Source organism: Urocampus carinirostris, chromosome 16 (assembly GCF_059441175.1).
Source record: "Urocampus carinirostris isolate Australia breed hairy pipefish chromosome 16, RoL_Ucar_1.0, whole genome shotgun sequence".
Classification (NCBI taxonomy): Eukaryota; Metazoa; Chordata; class Actinopteri; order Syngnathiformes; family Syngnathidae; genus Urocampus; species Urocampus carinirostris.
Window position 1 is genome coordinate 15756225 of NC_142364.1, and position 22677 is coordinate 15778901.

The 22677-nt window shown below is 40.3% G+C and overlaps 1 protein-coding gene across 2 annotated transcripts in view; it reads left to right on the top strand.

Annotated features, from left to right (window-relative positions):
• The window catches only part of adamts6 (ADAM metallopeptidase with thrombospondin type 1 motif, 6), a 124132-nt gene that overhangs the window by 32371 nt on the left and 69084 nt on the right, over positions 1–22677 (top strand). For both annotated transcript variants that reach the window (XM_088319701.1, XM_088319702.1), the window contains exons 7-10: positions 848–996; positions 5288–5331; positions 14808–14913; positions 19595–19741. In XM_088319701.1, the coding sequence (XP_088175827.1) occupies positions 848–996; positions 5288–5331; positions 14808–14913; positions 19595–19741 (446 nt within the window). The remainder of the gene's footprint in view (positions 1–847; positions 997–5287; positions 5332–14807; positions 14914–19594; positions 19742–22677) is intronic.

Here is a 22677-nt window from a genome sequence, read left to right on the forward strand (position 1 = left end):
GTGTGTAAAAGAAAGACAGTGAAAGGTGGAGGAGGACGTGTCCTGGTTTAGGGCATGTTTTCTGCAGCAGGAGTTGGGCCTCTTGTACAGCTATATGGCTGAGTGAATACAAATGTGTATCAGAACCTTCTTCAACAGCACATGGTTCCTTACTTGCGTTCAACGCCACATCAGCTTGCAGTCTTCATGCAGGTCAATGCTTCATGTCACACAGCAATACGGGTAACGAATTTCCTTGAGTGTGAAAACATTGAATTCATGGCATGGCCTGCCCAGAGTCCTGACTCAACCCAACAGAGATCCTCCGGAAAATCATTGTTGACAAAGTTATGGTCAAGGAACCCATAACAATCGCCGAACTGTGGAGGAGCCTGGGAGAAGAATGGGCCAAAATCACACCAGAGCTGTGTGAGACTAATGCTATCCTGTGGCCGCAGATGTGCTGAAGTCATACACAGCAGAGGCCTGTACACTTCTTACGAATTGCTGAATGTTGTTATCTTCAGAATTTTTTTCCATGACAACTTCATTATTCTCTATTTTTGATAACTGTGTTTTCTAAAAACCTTATTTTTTGTGTGATATGCCTTTAGTCATTTTGTGAAAAGGTGTTGTAGTACCATGGTATGGACACAATAAAATGTAATTTAAGTGTGGAACAGTAAAGATGGTATTATAAGTAAGTTTTTCATTTTTTTACAAGTTGTTTTCTAATTTTGATCTGCAGTGTTTATCGTAGGTACTTTTTCGTTTATATATTTATTTATACGTGTTGCTGGATGGGTCCTCCATAGAAAGCAATGTTCCTGTTTTTTGTGCAACGTCACCTCCGCATTTCTTCCCTCAGCCTAACCTGGAGATTAACCATCATGCTGACAAATCTCTGGACAGCTTCTGCAAATGGCAAAAGTCTATCTTGTCCCACCACAGCGAAAGCGGCAACAGCATTCCAGAGAACGGCATGGCCCACCACGACAATGCCGTACTCATCACTCGGTGAGGATGCTTCACTTCACTTATAACCAGTATTGAGCGCGTTCCTTTAAAAAAGGATTTAGTAAAAGTTCCTAGTGACTTCATTTAAAAAGTAATTGCGTTACCCCCAAACTGCTGTAAACCGTTCCAGTTTCTCGTCTCACCTGTGTGCCAGTGGCGCCATAGCAGAAGGAAAGTCAATATGTACAGAAAAACTTCAAGGCATTCCCGTCCATGTTACATATGGTTAAAACACTGAGTTTCCGCTGATCCGAATTATACCAAACATTATAAAATAAAATCATATTTGCAGGCACGACGAGCATTTGAGTTACTAAAAAACAGGTACCGTTTTAGTCACATAATCACAGAAATATAAAAAAGATGTACACCAGGGGTCTCTAACCTTCTTAAACTGACAGCTACTTTATTACTTATTAGCACAAAAGGCACCCAGTTTGATATTCATTTCTAAAATATCAACTTCAACCGCATTGGTCATCGGGGCACCACTGAGGACGCAACTCTGGACAACCTTCTGCACTGTTGATGGTCTCTGGCTTGTTTTTAGGTCGTGACAAAGTTGGCACCAGTCCATTCTTGAATGTTGTTGGCCCAGTTCTTTTTCTGAGGTTTCCGTTTGCCCATAGTTGACAACTGTTCTTCGTAGGGTTCAAAGTTGGTGTTGTGCACCGTTTTGTTTGTCACATGGTCTAAGAAGGTGACACCTAGAAGTTTCCTGTAGCATCGTATCTCCATGGCTTGAATTATTTTTTCCAGTTTGGCTGTGTAGCGGATGATGGAAGTAACTTGCGCTTGCACGAGTCTGATCTTTGATTTCACTGTCCCTCCAAATGCGTTAAAGTCTGGCAAGTGCTGCTGTGGTTTTAGCTATCCTGGCCATGATTTTTGGTTCTGACCCCTCTTTTGATATGATGGCTCCAAGATATTTACATTTGGTGACATGTTCTTGCGGGTCATGGTGATATTTGTGGTGATACTTTTTGGGTTGTTGGTCATTAATTATGTTTATTTCTGTGCTAATTTCCATCCCATACTGGGTCAATGCTTTGTTCAGGCGATTGACCAGATCCCATGCTCTGTTTAAGGGTTTCTTTGGTGTTGTTAAAACCTCTCACATGATACACACAAATCAAAAATCTGTTCTGGGGTGTCCCTACCCTCCCTGAAGCCTGCCTGTTCTTCGGCTAGGATGTTTTCAGCCTGTGGTTTCAGTCTGTTCAGTAGGACTGTCTTGTTGTCCATATGCTAATACCAGGTTAATTATTGGAGATACCCAAAGGTTGGCAAATTACGCCCCGGGGCCACATGTTGTGGCCCGCAAGGCTTTTTAATTCGGCCCGCCATGCAAAAAGGTTAAACATAACATGACAATAGTAAATAAAGTACTAACAACCTTTTTTTGTGGTGCCGGCTACTACAAAACATATTACAATACAATAACCACAAAATGATGGTACTACAAAATTAAATAGCAAATTTTGTGCTTTAAAACAGGGACCTTATATTTTATTTTGCTCTAATTTTAAAAAGATAAATAATACTACAGAAATGTTAAAAAGAAACTACTACCATAATACTTTAATACAAACATACTACAGAACTACTACCACAGTAGTACTAAATAAGTACTCCGACAGAAATACTACAAAATCCTTCAGAAATACTACTAAAGTAATAATCCCAAAAATGTATTACAGAAATAATAGAAAACATACGAAAGAAATACGAGATACATACTACAAACAAAATACTACAAAAATACTAGAGTAGTACTACAAAAAAACCAAAATACTTTGATTCTCAGCATTTTAAAACCAACTTGATGAAATTAATCTATTTAAAAACAAGCATAAAAATAAATGTAACATGTATATATATTGATTCATAAATGCAAATAAGAAAAAATCAACAGTTTTCCAGGTCCAGGCCCCTGGCCACATTTTTGAAACCAAAGCGTGCCCTGACTCCAAAAATGTGCCCACCTTTAGAAGTATGGTTAATTAGACCCGGTTAACCATCAAAAAGAAACATTTTACTAGAAAAACGCAATGATCCAGCACTGGTGAGATATCTGCAGAACAGGTTCGCAGGAATCTCAGTTCTTAGGGGGCACCCTGGTGTCCACGGGCACCACGTTGGAGACCCCTGGTGTGCATCAATCTGTGGAAGCGGTGAATCCTTTTTTTGAATTGTGCAATCTTGAGAGCTTGCAAACTAATACAGCTAAGACACTACATATTAATTTTGTCTCCGGGCTTTAAACCACTCAAAGATATCCATCTCCATTTCTGGAACGCGTTCCTTCTTAACGTCTTCCTCCCAACACTGGTTATAACGCAGAACTTTAATAAAGATGAAAATAGAAGGTGTTCTGTGCAATGTCATGCAGCGAAAGCCAGAACCTGCGCTCGTCTTTATCTTCGCTGTTGTTGGCAGGACTGTTTGGCTCGGTGTACTAGAGCACCTCAAGTGCTTGCTGGTTGATTCTCTTTTCAGGAACAAGTCACTTCATTTGCTGTCATTGGAGAACTCTTGCTTGCTGATGCTCTTCAGTTTTATTACAGGATGACGTTGCTTTTTAATTAATTTTCTTTGGAAAGGTTTTGGGTTCAGCCCATAGGTTTAAGGTTAAGTACATCGTCGGAATATGACATTAATCCATTCTGAGGTGCAAATTGCTTTAAAACAAGGGATAGAAACCTATCCTTTGCACACACGTTACCATAACCACGTGACAGAAGTTGCAGACGCCTTGACGGACGACAGTAAACCTTAGTAAACAGTACTCCCTGTGGGTGAGGCCAGTAGACAGTAGACAATGACAAAGCTATACTGTTCAACACCATAGGCAATGACTAGTTAAACGAACACTGTGCAGTTGTCAGACGAGGTGGGTCACCTAGAGCGCTATTGAAAGAATCTGAAGCTAGAAAGGCTGGCTACCTACACATACTTTCTTCCTCCTGACATATTCAAAGATCTAACCAAGTCTGTCTGACTTCAGTTCACACGATGTGTACCACTATATTGTAAATGGAGTATCCCCGTACACCGGTGCTGATCTAAAAGCTTATAAAAGTCTGGATGCTTACCTTTGTAGCTAGTTGGGATACCGGTTGTTGCTGTGCTGACAGGGGGAGGTCCCTCATAATGGAAATGGTAAAACACTAATGTTAGCCTTGTATGCTAATGTTTTATCCAGGGTGCCATTAAATCCTAGCGAACCTCACGTTAGCTGGTGAACTCATGTTACTCATTAGCTAAGTTTGCTATTTTGCTTCATTAGCATAAATTTAATTAACAATATTATTTCTTTAGCTACAGTAGCATTAGATACTTATTGGTAGCTAGTTTGAGTGTCTTTGACGTGACTCGTACCTACTTAACATAAAATTGCTTGGAAACACATAAAACATACCTTGTAAAAAATTCTTGCTGCAAATCCTGGAGTACGTTGAGGTCTGCCAGTCCCGCTTGATTGCTGATATTCTTGGCCGTCTTCTGTCTTCAACAAAATCGATACGATAAAATGCCAGAAGGGCTGAGAACCTTGGATGTTCCCACAGCCTACCCCACAGCAAGAAATCCCTGTTGTAAAACGTTGTGGTTATATTTTTCTGTCGTGGTTGTTGATATTTGTTTCAACTCAACCGCTTATTCAATTGCCATCCGCTCAGGTGCTTTTGTAGTCCGTCATAGCGCTCATACTTCTGGGGAATGGAATCGGACGTCACGTGCAAAAGGTCCATACTTTGTCTGTTTTCAGGAACTGGTTGACTACGGTACATTGTTTGTTTAGCGGATTTACGGAGTTGGGGTTTTGGATTTTAGGATAGGATAATTATCTTTCCATGTGTAGGATTACGTTGTGGGTATCTCTTTTGCAATCCAGGTTAGGGGGTTACGACAAGTGTCAGAGTACCTTATTCTTGTTTTCAAGGCCAGGGGGTAGATTTAATGTGAAAGAACTTATTCAGCGGGTGTTGCAAGGAACTGAGCTACAGAGAGTGATACTTGGAAAGAAGGCAGCGAGCAGAAAGAAATCAAATTCTCCGTGTCCTTGGATTTAATAGATTAAAAGGTTTAGCTACGATCGGATCGTTTGTTGGCATTGCAAGACGCACGCGGCCCTCCTCGGCTGCGCTCTATTGGATTAGCGGCACGCCAGGTCAAACGGTCGGGTCAGGGCACGGCACGCTCCACTTTTGCGCATCGAGACGGGAACATTGCCAAAATGACAAGCGCGTATGTTGCTCATGTCTTAATGCGTTTTTCTATCTTTTTTTAGATATGACATCTGCACCTACAAGAACAAACCATGTGGGACGTTAGGTGAGTGTCTGGGTATTTCCTTAATACAGCTGATGCAGAATTGCCTTCACATACCACATACTGCATGAGATATGAAAAATAATTGTATATTGGGATGAAGTTCTTTTTTTTCTCTCATGCAATTCGAACAAAAATCTCATATGTAGCATCTATGCTATTAAGCAGAGGGAAAAAAAAGCTACTAGTACTAGGTTTTGATGAATGGTCAAGTCAAGTCATGTTTATTTTTATAGCCCTTAATCACAAGAGGTCTCAAAGGGCTGTACAGATTACAGACCACTATGACACCATCCCTGATCTATTGTACCATCCCCTGATCTAAAACCTACATGAGGGAAAGGACCAACTCAAAAACCTCAGCATGAGTAAATCAAGAAACCTTGAAAAGGGGTAATCCCCCTTCAACATGAAATATAGGTAGTAAAATAATGGCAGAAACACCAGAGTCAAGATTATTTTAAACAAAAGATTTTGATGAACAATGGACAAGACAATAGACTATAAGATTTCAACCCGGAGCTCCAGGACACATGTTTTGTCCCTATGTTGTACTATTTCTAAGGCGCTGTGGGACAGTTGTGCTATCAAAAAGGGCGTTGACTTACACTCCTCGTCTAAAAACTTGGATAATGATAAATTGTAGCTCAGGAGATAAAGCGCTCGTCTAGGGATCAAGAGGTCGCAGGTTTGATTCCCGGCTCTTCCGTGTTACATGTCTAAGTGTCCTTGGGCAAGACACTGAATCTCGAATGCCCCCGATAAGCAGGTATTTGCCTTGCATGGCTGACGCTGCTATAGGTATGTGACTGTATGTGAATGGTTAAGTGCGAAGCACATTGTAAAGTGCTTTAGGAGGTCTTCATTGACTTGAAAAGAGTTATATAAATGCAGACAATTTACAACATCCAACATCAGTGATAGTAAAAGTCAACTCATGTTTATTTATGACGCCCTTAATCACAAGGAGTCTCAAAGGGCTGCACAGACCACAGATTATTGCAACCCACAGACTATTATTACACCATCCCCTGATCTAAAATCTACACGAGGGCAGGGAAACACTCAAAAACCTCAGCATGAGGAAATTGAAGAAACCTTGAACATAAGGTAATCCCCAGGATGACCAGGCCAAAATGGATGTTGCATTAACACACAATAGAAATGAAAATAAATATAAAATAGTTAAAACAAAACACTCTTTACTTGGTTTAAGGCTCTGGGGCTGGATCCAGACTTTCTGCACTGAGGCAGGATCAGTAAAGGAATGTAAACTCCAAATTTTTATCTCTGGTTTTTAGTATTATGCTTTATAATTCAGCCTACATAAGTTAGTTAACTTACATATTATAATGACGGACGACAAGGGATCTATTCTAAACCCAACAGATTTATTCACTAACATTGGGTATTTTCATGCTTGGCATTGAATGTGTTAACTGTTTTTTTTAAATCATTCAATCAGCCGACACTAATAGAGATTCCAAACTTTTATATACGATGACTCTTTTACGTAGTAGTTTCAATACTTGGTCTTCTATCGATTTGTTCTGTGCGCAAGGGATTTGAGAGATTAAGATCAGTTGCATGAGTCTGCATGTCTACAGGTTGTTGTAATTGGCATAGGCTTGCGAATTTTAGTCAGTACAGTGCATTGAGTTTTGTATTGAGAATCTTTTCGTTGCACCACTGTGTATACGTTGATGCCAATTCAAAAATACTGACTGCTGTGCCAGTTGATTAAGATTGACAGCTGCAGTCCACAAAAAGTTGTCTTAATCATGGTACAATGTGTTACTTCTCTTCCTCGCTGATTTTTTCATTCTATTTAAAAAACGGCCGTGAATTAGTTCCTTTTTATTGCTGTTTGAGCCTGCTACTTAAAATCTGGGGCGGCTAGTAAAACAACAAATTTGACTTTTTTTCCTTAAATATTCATATATTCAGGTGTGCTTTGTGGTCTTGAATTTATGGTAAACAAACAAATGAATTAATACTAAACAAATACATAAATACACGAAGACCAATTATGCTAAGAGAAACGATCATGGACCACAAACAATGAGCTCTTAGAGAAAAAAACATAAAGGAAAAAGAGGCTCGAAGCAGCGCCCTATCCCCAAGGCCGACAAGCTGTTTTAATTTAAAAAAAAAAATACAATAACTTAATTCTGTCAAAGATAAATGAACAATGTAACCTTGAAAAAGACTTGGAGAAAACCAAGGTCAGGCTGTAGTGCTACAAAAAAAGTGCTTACATTTCAACCACGTAGTATATAGAAAGGTGCACCCAGAGTAAAACTGAAGATGTACTTGAACCATTTGAAGTATCAGCATAGTTTTGGTCTCTTTTTGAATAAAACACTTTGTAGTTTTCTCCTCTACAGTCCAAATATGATATCAATAATACACAGACGTTACTAGGACGTGCGTGCAGGTCGTATGAAAACTTAACTTACTTGAGTATCACTGATTGAAATTATGATTGACACAATTCATCTAGCGGCGCATTACGTATACGTAAATATAGTTTTAAATAAAATTGTAATCCTGCAAATTAATCTTTATTTTTACTAAATTAACCGGTATTTTGATGACCTGTTTACGGCCATATCACCCTGAGAAGGCCTGATTTTGGGAAGCTGACCAGTGTCGGGCCTGGTTAGTACTTGGATGGGAGACTGCCGGGGAATACAATTGGTCCACGCTCTGCTGCGACAGCACTGACTCTAACCCACTGGTACAGTCTGTAAAAATGAATTTTCCTTCCTATATCTTAATTACGTAACGCCGTTTCATGTATTGCATTACTCCCCAAGCCTGTACAAGATCAGCCTTTGCGTTTTTCACAATGGTAAACTACATTTCTGATGCCACTTTTGCAGAAATAAACCAAAAACAGCTTTCACTGCCCCTCTGCGACAAACGCTTCCCATGTCATCCCTTTTTCTTCTCTCCTCCACCACCTCCAACCTCCTCTCGCCATCTTATCTGCACGGGGGCCCGCAGGCGGCACGGTATATCGGAGGTAGTATTGTGACTTCAGGGTGCGCTTTGAAAGATTGACCGCATTCGTCACATTCCCCCGGTCGCTTTAATTGCCCCAGCATCTGCTTGGCTTCCTCGTTCGTCTGCCCCCGCCAACCTTTTTCTCCAGGATCACGCTTCAGGGCCACAACTCTGGCCTTTCAGGGGTCACAGAGTAATCACCCAGCCTGGAGATAGTACACAGCTCGCTGTTGAGAAAGCAACTGACACTCACATTCTTAAACTAATCGCAGAGTAGCCACCCTACGTTTCCCTCCCACCTTCTTTCCTCACCTTCAGGCTCGCCTCCTTCCTTTCGGCCCATCGCGATTTGCGAGTCTATTCTTGTTTAGCCTCTTAGCAAAGAGGATACAAAAGCCGTGACACTCTTAGCCAAGTCCCTGCAGGGGGGAGGGAGCTGGCGCTAACTCGCCGCTGCAGGTGTCTTCCCCCGTTCGAACCCTCCCGTGATCACTTTAAAGGGATTGCCGCGTTGCAAATACAAACAAAGATCTGACACGATTGCTTGTGCATAAAAAGTTAGGTGTGCAAAGTTTCTTCAAAGTATACAGTGCCTAGCTAAAGTATTGACAATCCTTCCCTACACTAAATCATATTGCCACAATTAATGCTCCAAACACAAAACTAAAAAACTAAAAATATTTTCAACAACAATCATGAAATTAAACCAAATTAGTACTATGTTTTATATTGTATCCATTCATCCGTTATCTGCACCGCTTATCCTCAGTAGGGTTGCGAGGGTGCTGGAGCCCATCCCAGCTATTATTCAGGCAGTGGGCCGGGGATACCCTGAGCAGGTTACCAGCCAGTTGCAGGACACACGGAGACTGAAAACTCACTTGCTCATTCTCACCCAGGGACAAGTTGGACTGGCCAATTGACCCGACATGCATGTTTTTGGAAAGCAAGCATAGGGAGAAGATTCAAACTCTGGCCAGGAAGGCTGGTAGCTGGATTCGAACCCATGACCTAAAAACTGACGTAGACACGCTAACCACTCAGCTGCCGTGTCATCCATTTGATATTATTTTTACAATGAAAAAAAAACCATGAAAAGTAGAGGTAAAAATATTAACCCCCTGTTTTTTCAGCTCAGGTAACTTACTCTAGAAATTTCCTGATGACTTCTGAAAGATCCACTGTCAACCTAAATGACTAACAACAGAGTGCACATGTGTGTCATTAAGTCTCAGTTTTAAAACGTTATCTGGTACTTTTAACTCAACACCTAAAAAAAAGGTGTACCCCCAAGTAAAACTGAAGCTGTACTTGAACCATTTGGAGTATTAGCATAGTTTTAGTCTCTTTTTTTAAGAAAACACTAAGGTTTTCTCAAGTCTCATTTATTTGTATAGCCCTTAATCACAAAAATGTCTCAGAGGACTGAACAGGATTACAATTACACCATCGCCTGATCTTAAACCAACATGCGGACAAGGAAAATTTCAAAACCTCAGCGTAAGGAAATAATAAACCTTGAGAAGAGGCCTCACAAGTGGTATTCCCCCTTCAAGGATGACCAGGGTGGAATCTTCTACAGTCAAAATCTGTTTAGGTACTACTGGCACTGAATTGTTGAAGTATAAATACACACACCCCCCAAAAAAAATTGGGTGCGTTGTGGGACTTAATAACACAACATGATTACAGCCCAAAGCCTTTCTTAGCTCTACCTCAAATTTTACAATAGTAAATGGTCTGGAAAGGGATGGGTGCCACCAGGCTGTACTTGCTCAAGACACACCACAGGACATGGTGCCCCCATGACCCTACATAAAAATGACCTCTACATAAAAACGAGCATTATACACATGTTTTCCTAAGAAGTCCAGGCAAACCAAACGTGTGCCATTTGGGTGGCAAGGGCTGCTAATATGGAATGCTTTAACAAACAAAAACGATCTTGGGCTGAATGAAAGGTAAGAATTGGGGCTATTTTATGCATCACCCATATTTGGAAAAATAAGAAACTTAGCATGAGATAACGCTGGGCTATAGTTGCGTGGAACACCCCCAACCCCCTTGTAAACACACGGGGAAACAATGTTAACTCACCATTATGCTGAACAAGAGCGTATTTATATACACAAAAAGCAAAGCTATGATTCAAATAACCTACATACTCGTTGGGAGCAGTGTCCGCAAGATGTTGCGGAAAGCTTCACGCACTCCTCATTGTACTTATTCAAAAGTACAAAGGCAAGGCAGATATCATTTTTTCCCAGAATTTCATTGGCTATTCGATACGTCAATCACCTGGAAGCTTTGATGCGATCGTAATGAGTTGGACTTCAGTTTTGCCCCGAATGCACAATAAAACCAGGGTATTTCCGACTTTTCACGTACGCAAGACTTCATCACTGCGTTGATTTATCAGGCAAGTCCTTTTTGCAATTTGGCTGAACACTGGGTTCTGCGGAGATGTTCTTCATATTTCAAGTGTGGCTGACACGCCGAAAGAATGATTCTCAGATTTTTCTTTCTGAGACAATGCAGATGTGAGTCACAGTACTTGAGCCGTCAACACGGCCCCCAAAAAACACGATCTGTGTCTTTGAGTTCCGATGACATTAGGAAATTTACAACCCGACTTTTTACTGCTTCATTTTTAGCTTGTGGGGGGGCCTGGCTCTGGCGTAGTGTGGTTTTTGTTGCAACCCCAAAACCATCAAGACTAGGTAATGAAAGTACTAATATTATTTAAATCATTATAATAAGTTTAAGGTACCATTTACGTTAGGGGTGGGCATACCGTTTGAGTTGTGGGCCGAAATGATGTAAAAAATTTGCCTGGGCAGCCGGGCCAGTAGGTAAAAAAAGATTAAAAAAAAAAAAAAAAAAAAAAAAAGAATAATAAAATTATTATGATCTACCAATACAGGCTCTCAACCAGATACTTTGCATGAGGAAAAAATTTATTGTATTTTTATATTATGTATTTATGATCATATTTATATTGTTTTTTTATATATGTCCATGATTTGACAATTTAATCAAATTGGTTCTGACACACTGAATTAAAGCAAAGTAATATGGCTCATTACTGAAGAAGGGGATGACGCTCCACATTGAAAAGCAACGACGGCGAGATGATAAAGGTGCTGTATATGAGTCAGTTCAGGAGGCTTCTTATGCTAGTGGTAACCATGGAAACCAGTACTATCTGTTCCATGTGGGGATGGGAAACGCTAACCGGCAAAACAGCTTGGAAAGGGATGGGCGCCGCCCAAGACACACCACAGGAAGTGGTGCCCAGAATACCAAGGCGGTTACGGGATCCGAGGCGAGACTGAAAATTAATTTTACTGGTACTTTTAAAAAAAATGTTTTTTTAGACTTTTTGTTGGGGCTTGATTAAAACGTATGGTTCTTAAATGGCCCGTGAACCATATTTTGCCCATCTTGCACTAGTTCCAAACCTGAAAGCTTTTATATAACATGTCGTAATCTGTTTGGTGCATTTTGTTCAGTGTGCTGATGGGCCGCATGTGGCCCACAAGCCGTAGTCTGATTTAGGTGCTCTGAAATAAAAGATCGATTTTTGCTGTCAATAAATCAGAGGTGGAATTTTATTGGTCCATTTTTTTCCCCTTGATATTAGAAATCGCTGTTCATGTAATTATCGGAACATGCGAAATTAAATTAAAAATTATGAATTAAATAGAGATTCTAGTACAGTAGCGCCCCTGGATACAGCACCCCCAGCCTCATGATGTTTTCACTTTACAGTGTGGTGTAATATGTTTTGCGGACCCATTTTACGGCATTATGTGACAAAATTCAAATTTTGCAGTGTCAGTGCGTATGACTAGCTACGTATCAAAGATATGGTCCTGCTATTGGTCGACTTCATACAAAATGCTGTTCTGCTATTTGTTTGCGTCACGACTACATAAAAATACAGATATGCAATGGCCTAAACTACTTCCCACGATGCTTTTTTCCTTATTCATTTGGTTCAGAATCTTTTGTGCTTCGTAAAGACTGCAAGTTGACGATCCAATATTGCAAACATGTTAAAGTCAGGGCCTGTAGGCCCACCCCCAAAATAGTTTGCTTTTGGCCCTTGTGATGAGCTTGATTCATTGTTATATCATAGACTAGGAATCATTGTGGATCTGTTTTTACAGTAAATTGATTTTTCATTTTCAATCAGTTTAATGAAATTCTACAAATTTTGGACCCTCCTCAAAAACAGAAACAAAGAACATTGACTGGTAAATACATTAAAAAAAAAGTCAGAGAGAGAGAAGCCCAGCCCGGATTTAAACGTAATGATTGACATTTCAGGCCTTCGATCTTAAGCTTAAGATATTACCTCTACCCAACAAACATACCCACACCTTCTTTGAACTGTCACTCGATCCACTCTCAACTCACCTGTAGATGTAATCTGTGAAGAATTACCTCCTCCCTTCTCCCTATCTAACGTTTCAAATTTTTAGGGGAAAATAGGCCTCGCGTTACCTGGATTTCAGGGTAGGCTGAAAGTTGAAACAGCCTGCACTGCCTTTCTCCTCTCTTCTCTTTCGCCAGCTCCTAAATGAGGAAAACATCTATTTTTTCCTCTCCACTGACAGCTTTTTGGGCGCGGTGGCTGCTGCGTTTCCTTCCTTGGCTCGCTTCTTAAGTGATGCTTGGCGCTTGATGAAGTGTAAACCTGCGTCTTGATGTTTTCCGGTGCCTAGAACTGCGAATTTAAAGGCGCTATTCTGTGCAATAAAGCCACATATTCTGGACTATAAGGCGCACCAAAAATCCCCAAGTTGGCCTTATAATTCAGTGCACCATATATATTGAAAATACAGTGGATAAAATACAAAATGCATAGTTGCAATTCGATAACACAGCATTTATTAACTGTTCTGCCTTTGAGAAACATATAGCGTGGTCATCGAGTGCCCTCTTGTGGATAACATGTTAATTGTTTGTTGCTAAAAGGTAAACATAAGAGAAGCGCAGAATTTTGACGGCAGGTCAGACGCCACATTTCGAACGCTCATTGTGAATTCCCTTTTGTTGTTGCTCTGGTCCAGGGGTCAGCCACAAGCATCTCAAGAATCGCATTTAACCCCTTGGTGCTCTCTAGTGGCTCCTTGGTGCTTTTTCAGAAATTCGGATGATGGAAAATTAAATGGTTTCTGTGGTAGGACAAACATGATACAAACATTCGTTATGTTTTCTAATGACTACTGATATATGTAGTATATACAAATATATATATATATATATATATATATATATATATATATATATATATATGTGTGTATGTATATGTGTATATGTATATATGAAATGAAATGAAATGAAATATGAACTGTATATATGTATATGTGTATATATGTACTGTATGTATGTGTGTATATATGTACTGTATGTATGTATGTATGTATGTATGTATGTGTGTATATATATATATATATATATATATATATATATATGTATGATATAGATGTAAATATGTACACGAGAGGATCATTCGTAAGTTTATTTTGTTAGTATATTTTGTATGTTTAAGGTTTATATACGTGTGTTTAAGGCTTGTATAAGGACCTGTATTGTTTTGAACTAAAAAATTAACATTTCATAAAAATATATGCTCTATAAAGATAAATAAAGTTGAGTTTAACTTACTTTTGGAAGATGCGCTTCAAGAGGTCCTCCTCCGTGGTAAAAAGTGGCCCAAAAAAAAAGCGTACCAACCATTTTCTCAACCGCATCAAGCTTTCTTATTCCACTTACATTTTAAAAGAAACGTCTCGCCTCTTCTATACACTTTACACCAACCATATTGAATGGATGCACGAGATATTAAACAATACAAATGTCAAAGTTCTTAGTGCGCTAGAGATAGTGTAGACATAGTATAGACAGTACAGAATGTTTACACACGAACTAGGGAGAGGGAGCGGAATGTTTTTCTTCCGGGTGGATGCTGGGTGACTTTTTACAGCGCCATATGTCGGTAGTGGCGGAAAGAAGCACTACAGTAATGTCCTGTACTCTGAAAAAAGGTGCTCACAAATCAAAATATAACTTTCAGCAATGTCCGGATATTTTTCGACATCCCGAGATAAATGATCATATCTACCGGTTTTCGTAAGTAGGGGAACGTCTGTATATGCGCCTAATGGTCCAGTGGGCCTTACATATGAAAACATATTTAACAAAAGACTATTTTTGAAGGTGTGCCTTATAACCAGGTGTGCCTTAGAGTCCAGAAAATACAGTACTATACTGCCCCTTACTGGTATGGATGAATGTTACAGTTGCCTGGCTGATTAGTGAAAGAACGCAAAGATACGGAAAATGCTCTTTTTTTGCAAAGATAATATCGGCTAATTTATGGCTGCACACTAGATAAAGTCTCACTGCACAGTAGTCCAAAAACGCTGTAATTGAGTATGTTTTTTTGCGCGTGTGTCCAGGCTTGGCCTCTGTAGCGGGAATGTGCGAGCCGGAGCGGAGCTGCAGCATCAACGAAGACATCGGCCTTGGCTCGGCTTTCACCATCGCGCACGAAATCGGCCACAAGTGAGTCCAAAAGGATTTTTTTTTCCTGTGGCATGAAGCTAAATGGCTGGATACCAACCACTTAGGACTCTAAAGTGAATTCAAAGATCTGTTTTGATGAAATAATACATGGTTGAGTTTTATTGCTTAAAATATGCAAAGATTGAGAGCTACCAGGATGGAGATGGAGCGTTTAAAGGTTTTCTCCATTTTGGTTTTAAGGGTTTTTATTTTGCCCTTGTGTGATGTGGCTAAAGTGATGCAGGTGATAAAGTTTTTAGAGTGCCTTGTTGTTGCAACATTGTAAAGTCCAGAATAACCCGACAACATAGGTTCCAGGTTGAATGGTTTTTTTTGTTTTTTTGTTTTTCAGTTCCCCCCTACCGGTTATATAACGTGAATTGTGAATTTGTGAAGCCCTATTAGAATTTTTGTGATTAAGGTACAATTTTCACGACTCAACTTGACTGGCTACACACTTAATTCAAGGAAATATTGAACTAAATTGTCTTTGTTGTCATTGAAAGCAATGTAGTAAAAACATTGTATGAAATTACGAGATTTAGACATGGCACTCCAGGGTAAACATGTGATAAAGACTTCGAAGAGAAATCAAGATATTAGCTGTCAGGATTTAATAGTAGCAAAATATTTAGACTCAGTAAATGGCATTAGATTTTATCTCATTACACTATTTTTACTCACGGTGCCACCTTGTGTAATGTTGTAATGGAGCATTATGGGAAAGAGTTCAACCAAGACAACGCCCCACAACATGACTCACGGGTATCGTCTAAGTCATCAGGGAATCATTTCCTGTGGTTTGTCTTGGCATGTACAGCCTGGCGGCGCCCATCTTACATACAACGTGGTGCCGTGAGTTAAATATTGTGATGATGAGATCAAATTAAATGCTTTTTCTTATGCCATCTACATCACTAGTGATCAAGTGATTAGATATTGGATATGGGCTTTTTAGTATTATTATTGGTTTGATTGTCACTAAATCTATCAATCCATTATCTGCACCGCTTATTCTTCGGGCAGAGCGACACCCTGAACTGGTAGCCAGCCAGTCGCAGGGCACCCAGAGACAGACAACTCACTCATTCACACTCAGGGACAATTTGGACCGGCCAATTCACCTGACATGTATGTTTTTGGAATGTGGGAGGAAACCAGAGTGGCCGGAGGAAACCCACGCAAGCACGGGGAGAACATGCAAACTCCACACAGGAAGGTTCGATCTCATGACCTCAGAACTGTGCCGCGCATGCGCTAACCACTGAGCTGTCGTGCTGCTCGTCATTGAATCCAATAAAATCAAATCAAATTGTTTTCTAAAGCACTTTTCAGCCAATGAATTGCCACTCAAAAGCCGTATAAAAACATTCAGTGTACAATTGAAAACAAATCCCCTCCCTTTCACCTAACAACCAGGGACACCAAATACACAGGCACACACAATGGAGAAAGTAAAAATAAATAAATAAATAAACAACTAAATGCACTTAAGACAAAGCACAGACTAATCATATGTGGCTATAGACTTTAGATGACCAAACCCAATCGTTTCTTAGATATTTATGCATATTAAAATTAAGCTCAGAGTAAAAAAACAGCTACCTTTTTAACACAATCACATTTTAACCCTAACCCTTTAAGTTTGTTTCGGTAAAGGTTTCTCTCTCTGACTTTCAGGACCAATGACAAATATGTCTGTTTTGTCCTGGTTGAGCTGTAGGAAATCCTCCTTCTTCCACGACTTAATATAAAAAATGTATTTTAAAGGGGTATCTATAGAACTTGTGACAGCAAGGGACACGGCAAGGAAGAGCTGGGTGTCGTTTGAGTAACCACGGAAACTGACTCAGTGTCTCCTGATGACATCCCCAAGGGGAAGCATGTACAGATTAAAAAGTACCGGGCCTAAAATTGATCCTAGGGGAATCCCACTTTTAACTTCATCAGTTCAGGAGTAACATGCATCCATACTTTAAAACAGGGGTCTCCAACCTTTTTCAAGCAGAGAGCTACTTTTTTGTTACAAATTAACTCAAAGGGCACCCAGTTTCATTTAAATTTCTAGCAACTTAGCTAGAGGGCTTGCTAAATAGCTAAAAAAGTAGCTTGATATTTAGATAGAAAGGTGAACGGGTAGAAAGGCTCAAAGGGAGCTTGATAGCCAGTTAAAACCCATAAGCTGTAATTTAGTTGGTTGTATTTATTGTAAAAAAATGAATAAAAAGATGAATAAATAAATTTGTCTAATACATGAATATATATTCTAATTCTACTGTCTTAATTAATCAATTGAATATTTTTTGGGCCATGAAGCCAAACCACTGGGATTTATTTTTTTAAATTTCTAAAATAACAATTTATCATGGCATTACTATGGTTTGACTATGTTATTTATTACTAGGTCAATTATTACAAAAAATATAGGGTTTAAAAAAAGCTCAGTAAACCACTGAAAAACTAATTTCACTAGAAAATAACAATGACCCAAAACAGGTCCGCGTGCACCTCAACTGTCCTTGGGGGGAACCACGTTGGAGACTCCTGCTTTAGAATCTAGTCAGACATTTAAGTTTGTCCGTGGTACAGAAAAGGTTGACAACCACTGCCTTAAAGCCCTTCCACCTCCTCCCCGGGCCCCGTGCCTGGGGACTTGGCGCAGGTTCTGCGGGGTCCCGGGTCCAGCGAGTGTCGCGCGTGCATACCTTTGGCGCAAGACTCCTAGCTAGCAATAATGATGATGTATTAGCCTCCCCGGAGAGTTGTGCAAGATGGCCATTTCCTTTTATTATGTCTCGTGTCTGCTTCTGTTGCAAGGGGCCTGTTGTAAAAATAGTCGGTGCCTGCAGAAGATGTATAAGGAATAACAGCACGGCCGGGCCTGATTTATTTCCAGAGCATTCTAAAATGTCACATACGCGGCCTGCGCTAGAAAAACAGCTTGAGACGGCGCGATGCGGTCGGGTTTGTTAAATGCATTAGAGCTGATTTGTGCTCCCGGGGCCCGCAAGGAAAAGTTTAAATTGATTGTTAGGATGATTAGTTTTCAAACTCCGGCCGTAATTGATCCAAAAGATTCCCGCCCACTGTCCTTACTTTCCAGCCTCTCTGGCGCCCCGCGCAGACCTGCCGGCGCTGATTGACAGACAGGCATCGCATATGGACTGTAGCGGTGTTTCTCAACCGGAGGGTCGGGAAACAAAAGTGGGTCGCAAAGCTGTTCTCGGTGGGTCCTGGGCCTTTTCCCTGGCAAAATAATGCTAAGAAGAAGACAGTAAATGGCGAGAATGCCCTGCTCGATCTCTTCCACCTGTTCAGTCAATCGGCGCTTTCATTTTATTTTTACCCTGTTGGTCTTATTTCCATTTTCCTATTTGTCCCAAGAAAGTTAGTGATAAGGGCAAGGAAAAGTGAAAAACGGTGACAACGACCATTTCAAAATACAAAAATGGTGCACGAGTGTCGGCCATTGAATCGCTGCTGTACGTTACAGTAAATGGTGTTGAAAGTGTTATATTTTTAGCTATTTTACCAGTTTATTAATCTTTATTAACATATATAATTAAATAATCATTGATGTTTAGCTAAATACCTACATATCATAATAATGATAAATGTAATAATAATAATACCATAATAATAATAATAATATGAATTTATTATTGTTATTTACAATTTCCTTTAGTATTTGGCTGTTAAGGCAGTTTTAGTGGGTTGCGTATATGCCAGTATATATGGTACTTAATGTCGTTTTGCTGTTCTTTTTTTTTTAAGGGAATATATTCTACTTTATCTGCTTTAAAGTGCACAATTCCTTTATTGGATACATTTGAGAAGTGGATTTTTTTTCTCAACTTGGGTCTGAGCTTGTTATTATGGTTAAAATACATATATCACAAATTTTACTATTCCCCATGAGTTGTAGCTCCAGGTCATCCGTTTCATGGGTAGTGGCTCAGGCGTTGGTGAGCTACAGGCTCGGCAGGGGTTGCTTAGGAGAGTTGTCTGCTTAGCCATAGCAGTAGGCCAGATCTGCAGCCTCGGGATTGAGTTCTCCCCAGAACGCCACCAGAGTCGCTTCCCAAACCCAATAATAATAATCCACAGAGCACCCGCTGGTGATAAGCATTTCTTTGCGCTCTTCTGACTTTCCTCGTATTCCGATTTAGTTGATGAATTTCTTATCAATGTAGCGAGCGCTAAAAGCTAGCAGTTGTCAGGCTTCCCAGTCTGTTTTGATTCAAAGACAGTGACTTGTGCGCCTGCCCCGACAGCATACACCAGCACACAGTCACACCCAGAAAAAATATGCTCAGAAAACAATGCACAATACTTTGATATCAATGACAATAAAGATAGTTCAATTCAAAATCTGCAAAGCAGTGAACCAGCAATAACTGAAGCGCGTAATTGATCCAAAAGATTTCTATCCACCCTTCCCCCTTCTTTCCAATTTCTCTGGTGGCCTGCTCAGACCTGTTGGCTTTGATTGACAGGCAGGCATCAGACATGTGATTAGAACCTTTTCTCATTCCTGCTTAACTCCAGACAGGGTTTGAACTTTAACCCCATGCTGTGCACCACACAGCTGTTTTAAGCACCATTTATACAGCAGGGGGTTTGGTACGCCGGAGACCGCCGTGCTGCGGGTTGACTTACCCTCTCTGCTTTTGATTGACAGCTTCGGCATGAACCACGACGGCATCGGCAACTCTTGCGGCACCAAAGGTCACGAGACGGCCAAGCTAATGGCGGCCCACATCACGGCCAACACCAATCCCTTCTCCTGGTCGGCCTGCAGCAAAGACTACATCACCAGCTTTCTCGAGTAAGTTCATGACGATGGTTCATCCAAGGTTTCCCGTAGAATTTTGTCCGACCCTGGTGGGTAGACAATCTAAGGCAGTGGTTCTCAACTGGTCCTTTTTGAGGACCCACCATTCAACCCAAATAAAAAGTTACAACTCAAATCAGGAAATAAATTCCAATTCTGAATTTTATCAAAGGAAAAGAGTTGTGACCCATATAAGCCTACATGGCATATATTGACGCCCCTAAAACGGCTTTAAAATACCCACACACATAAAGAAAAAAATTAAGAAATTGTGTATCTACATAATGATAATTGCTTAATTGTAAATAATAAATTCAATATACTGGTAAAAAGCTAGAAGTATAACATTTTGAAATCATTCACTGAACTTTGCGCTTTAATGACAGACAATCGTTCTATAATTTTGTTTTTCCCAATAATGAGATTAAGATTGTACTGGTATGCCAAAAGTGATAAATAGGACTCAGTTTACATACCAAACTGCTCTTCTACCATTATACCCAGCTTTAGGTCCATGGACTAGTAGGCCCTTTCTCCCTAATGGTAGAGGAAACAATACTGTGCACTACTTAAGGCCTCTGTGCTGAAATTTATTTTGTAGTACATTCTTTGTAGAACTAGTTTTGAAGAGTATGCAGTTTTGTCTCACCTGTAGACGCCAAAGTTGTTCTCCATAAAGCTGTCTTTGATGTACTTTACCTGGATATATCCGATAAAGTATATCCCGTGATATAACTTTAATGTGTTCTAAAGTGAAAATATAAAGTGGAACCCGTAGTAATTAGCTAATTCCCTCTGCAGCCCCATTACCCCATATAAAAACATTAATATAACAATAGTGTGAGATAAGTAATACTTCTGTGTAATATTCAGGCATGATATACATGAAAAGAAAATATGTTATTTACCTTTGGTGTGGTGTGACTTGAAGCGGTCAATTGAAGATGCAGGTGGATGCAGAAGTGGTAAGGATATAGCAATGGCGGTTTTAAAAGGAAACTAATTCTGCTACTTGCAAGGATTGTCATGCTCTTAATAAACGTCCAGTTATGGGCATGTAACTTAGCAAGCATAGCAATTCGAGTGCCCTCTTTGTATTTTTTGAGAATCGCAAGCTCCTTTCCATAGTTATCAAGTCTTACAGTACAAAAAATACAGTATTGTATTGCCGACTCGCACAGTCTTAACGAAGGACACGGGATTCTGAACTGAATGAAGGGAGGTAGAGGACCAATTTCATAACTTTATTTTTATGATGCCTTGACGCAAGCAAATAGCAGACGAGCATTTTATAGGATGTCGACCAATAGCAGACAGGTATCTTAGAAAGGTAACTCATCGTATGCATGAAGGTTTGAATTTTTGGGTTAACGCTAAGCCTAAGTTTTTGGGCATACATCATTTGTTGTGGTGTCGAATGTTGGTGAAAATGCCATAAAGAGGGGCTGAAAACATCTTATTCCACACCGAAAAGTGAAAATATCATAAGGCGGGACGCTGTATCCTGGAGTCTATTGTATTAAATAAAACGCGTTATCTCATCTAAGTTCATCCAACACCCTGCTACTAGTCACCTTTTAGTGGGTTGAAGCCTTAAAAAACGCATACTAGGACATGGACCATAAGCTCAATATCAAGGATATCAAATAAAAACTCACCCAACACACGCACTTATGCACACGCAACCGCAAGCTCGCACATTTTTTTGTGGGAATGAGGCCCCCGCTGGCTGCCAGCCTGGCACGGTGAAAAACCTGCACGGGCCCCAAGTCGGATCGAGCCAGACAAAACATCTGGAGTCGGCCTTCGGTGTCTGGCAGAAAGCAGATACTCGCCGTCCTGACGGGGAGCTCCTGGCCCCGATCGCTCCTCGCACGTCACAGCTGCTTTCACAACAGAGCCCCGACTTCAGAGTCAGGCGCTCGTGAGCTGTCCCATTCAGAACAAAAAAAAAAATATCACAGATTCTGGTCTAGGTATTGTTTGGGTTGATAAACAAATCAATAATAGAGGCTATCTTAATGGGAAGTGGGCAATTTACGGTCGACTGGCCACTTTTTTTATGGCGGCCTATCAAATAAAAAAAGGTAGGGTTAGAGGGTTAAAGTTTCGGCTTGTAGGCTAGGGGTTACGGTACGCATTGGAGAAGGGGTCATGGTGCCCCCTTGAACTAGGAATCCCCCCAAAGACACCTGAATAGCCCTTGCACTCGTTCACAAAACAGCTCACCAGTGATGGGTCATTCCAATTTTCTAGTAAAATTGATTTCTAACTGATACATTTTTGAGTTGACTTAACTTCTAATAATTACAACCTGAATATAACATAGTAACAACATAGTAAGTTGCTATTTTAAAAAAAGTATATAAAAATGGTAGCCTTTCACATCAATGAGTAACAAAAAGAGAGAGGTTTAAACCACTGCAAACTTACCAAGACCTGGCCACCCCTCACCAAACAAGAAGAAAACAAATCAGAGAAGCAACCAAGAGGCCTATAATTAGACCACTATACGTTTTAAATCTGCTCTTCTTGAAGAGTGGCAAAAGGAAAGCCCTTTCTGAAAGAATAGACCAAAATTGAATTTTTTGGGCTGGATGCAAAGCATTATGTATGGTGTGAGATTAACACTGCACATCACCCTGAAGACACCATCCCCACTGTCAAACATGGGGGTGGCAGCATTATTGTCTGGGGTAGCTTTTCTTCAGCAGGGAATGGGAAGATCATAAGAGTGGATGGGAAGATGGATGGAGCCAAATTTAGGGCAGTTCTGTCAGAAAATCTGTTGCAGTCTGTAAAACACCTGAGAATAATACTACTAATAATAGGGGCAATACTTTTGCAAGGCACCTTTTCATTCCCGAGAAAAGTAATTGCGTTCCAGTTACTCTCAACACTGGTCTGGTCCCACGGAAGTAGCAGACGAC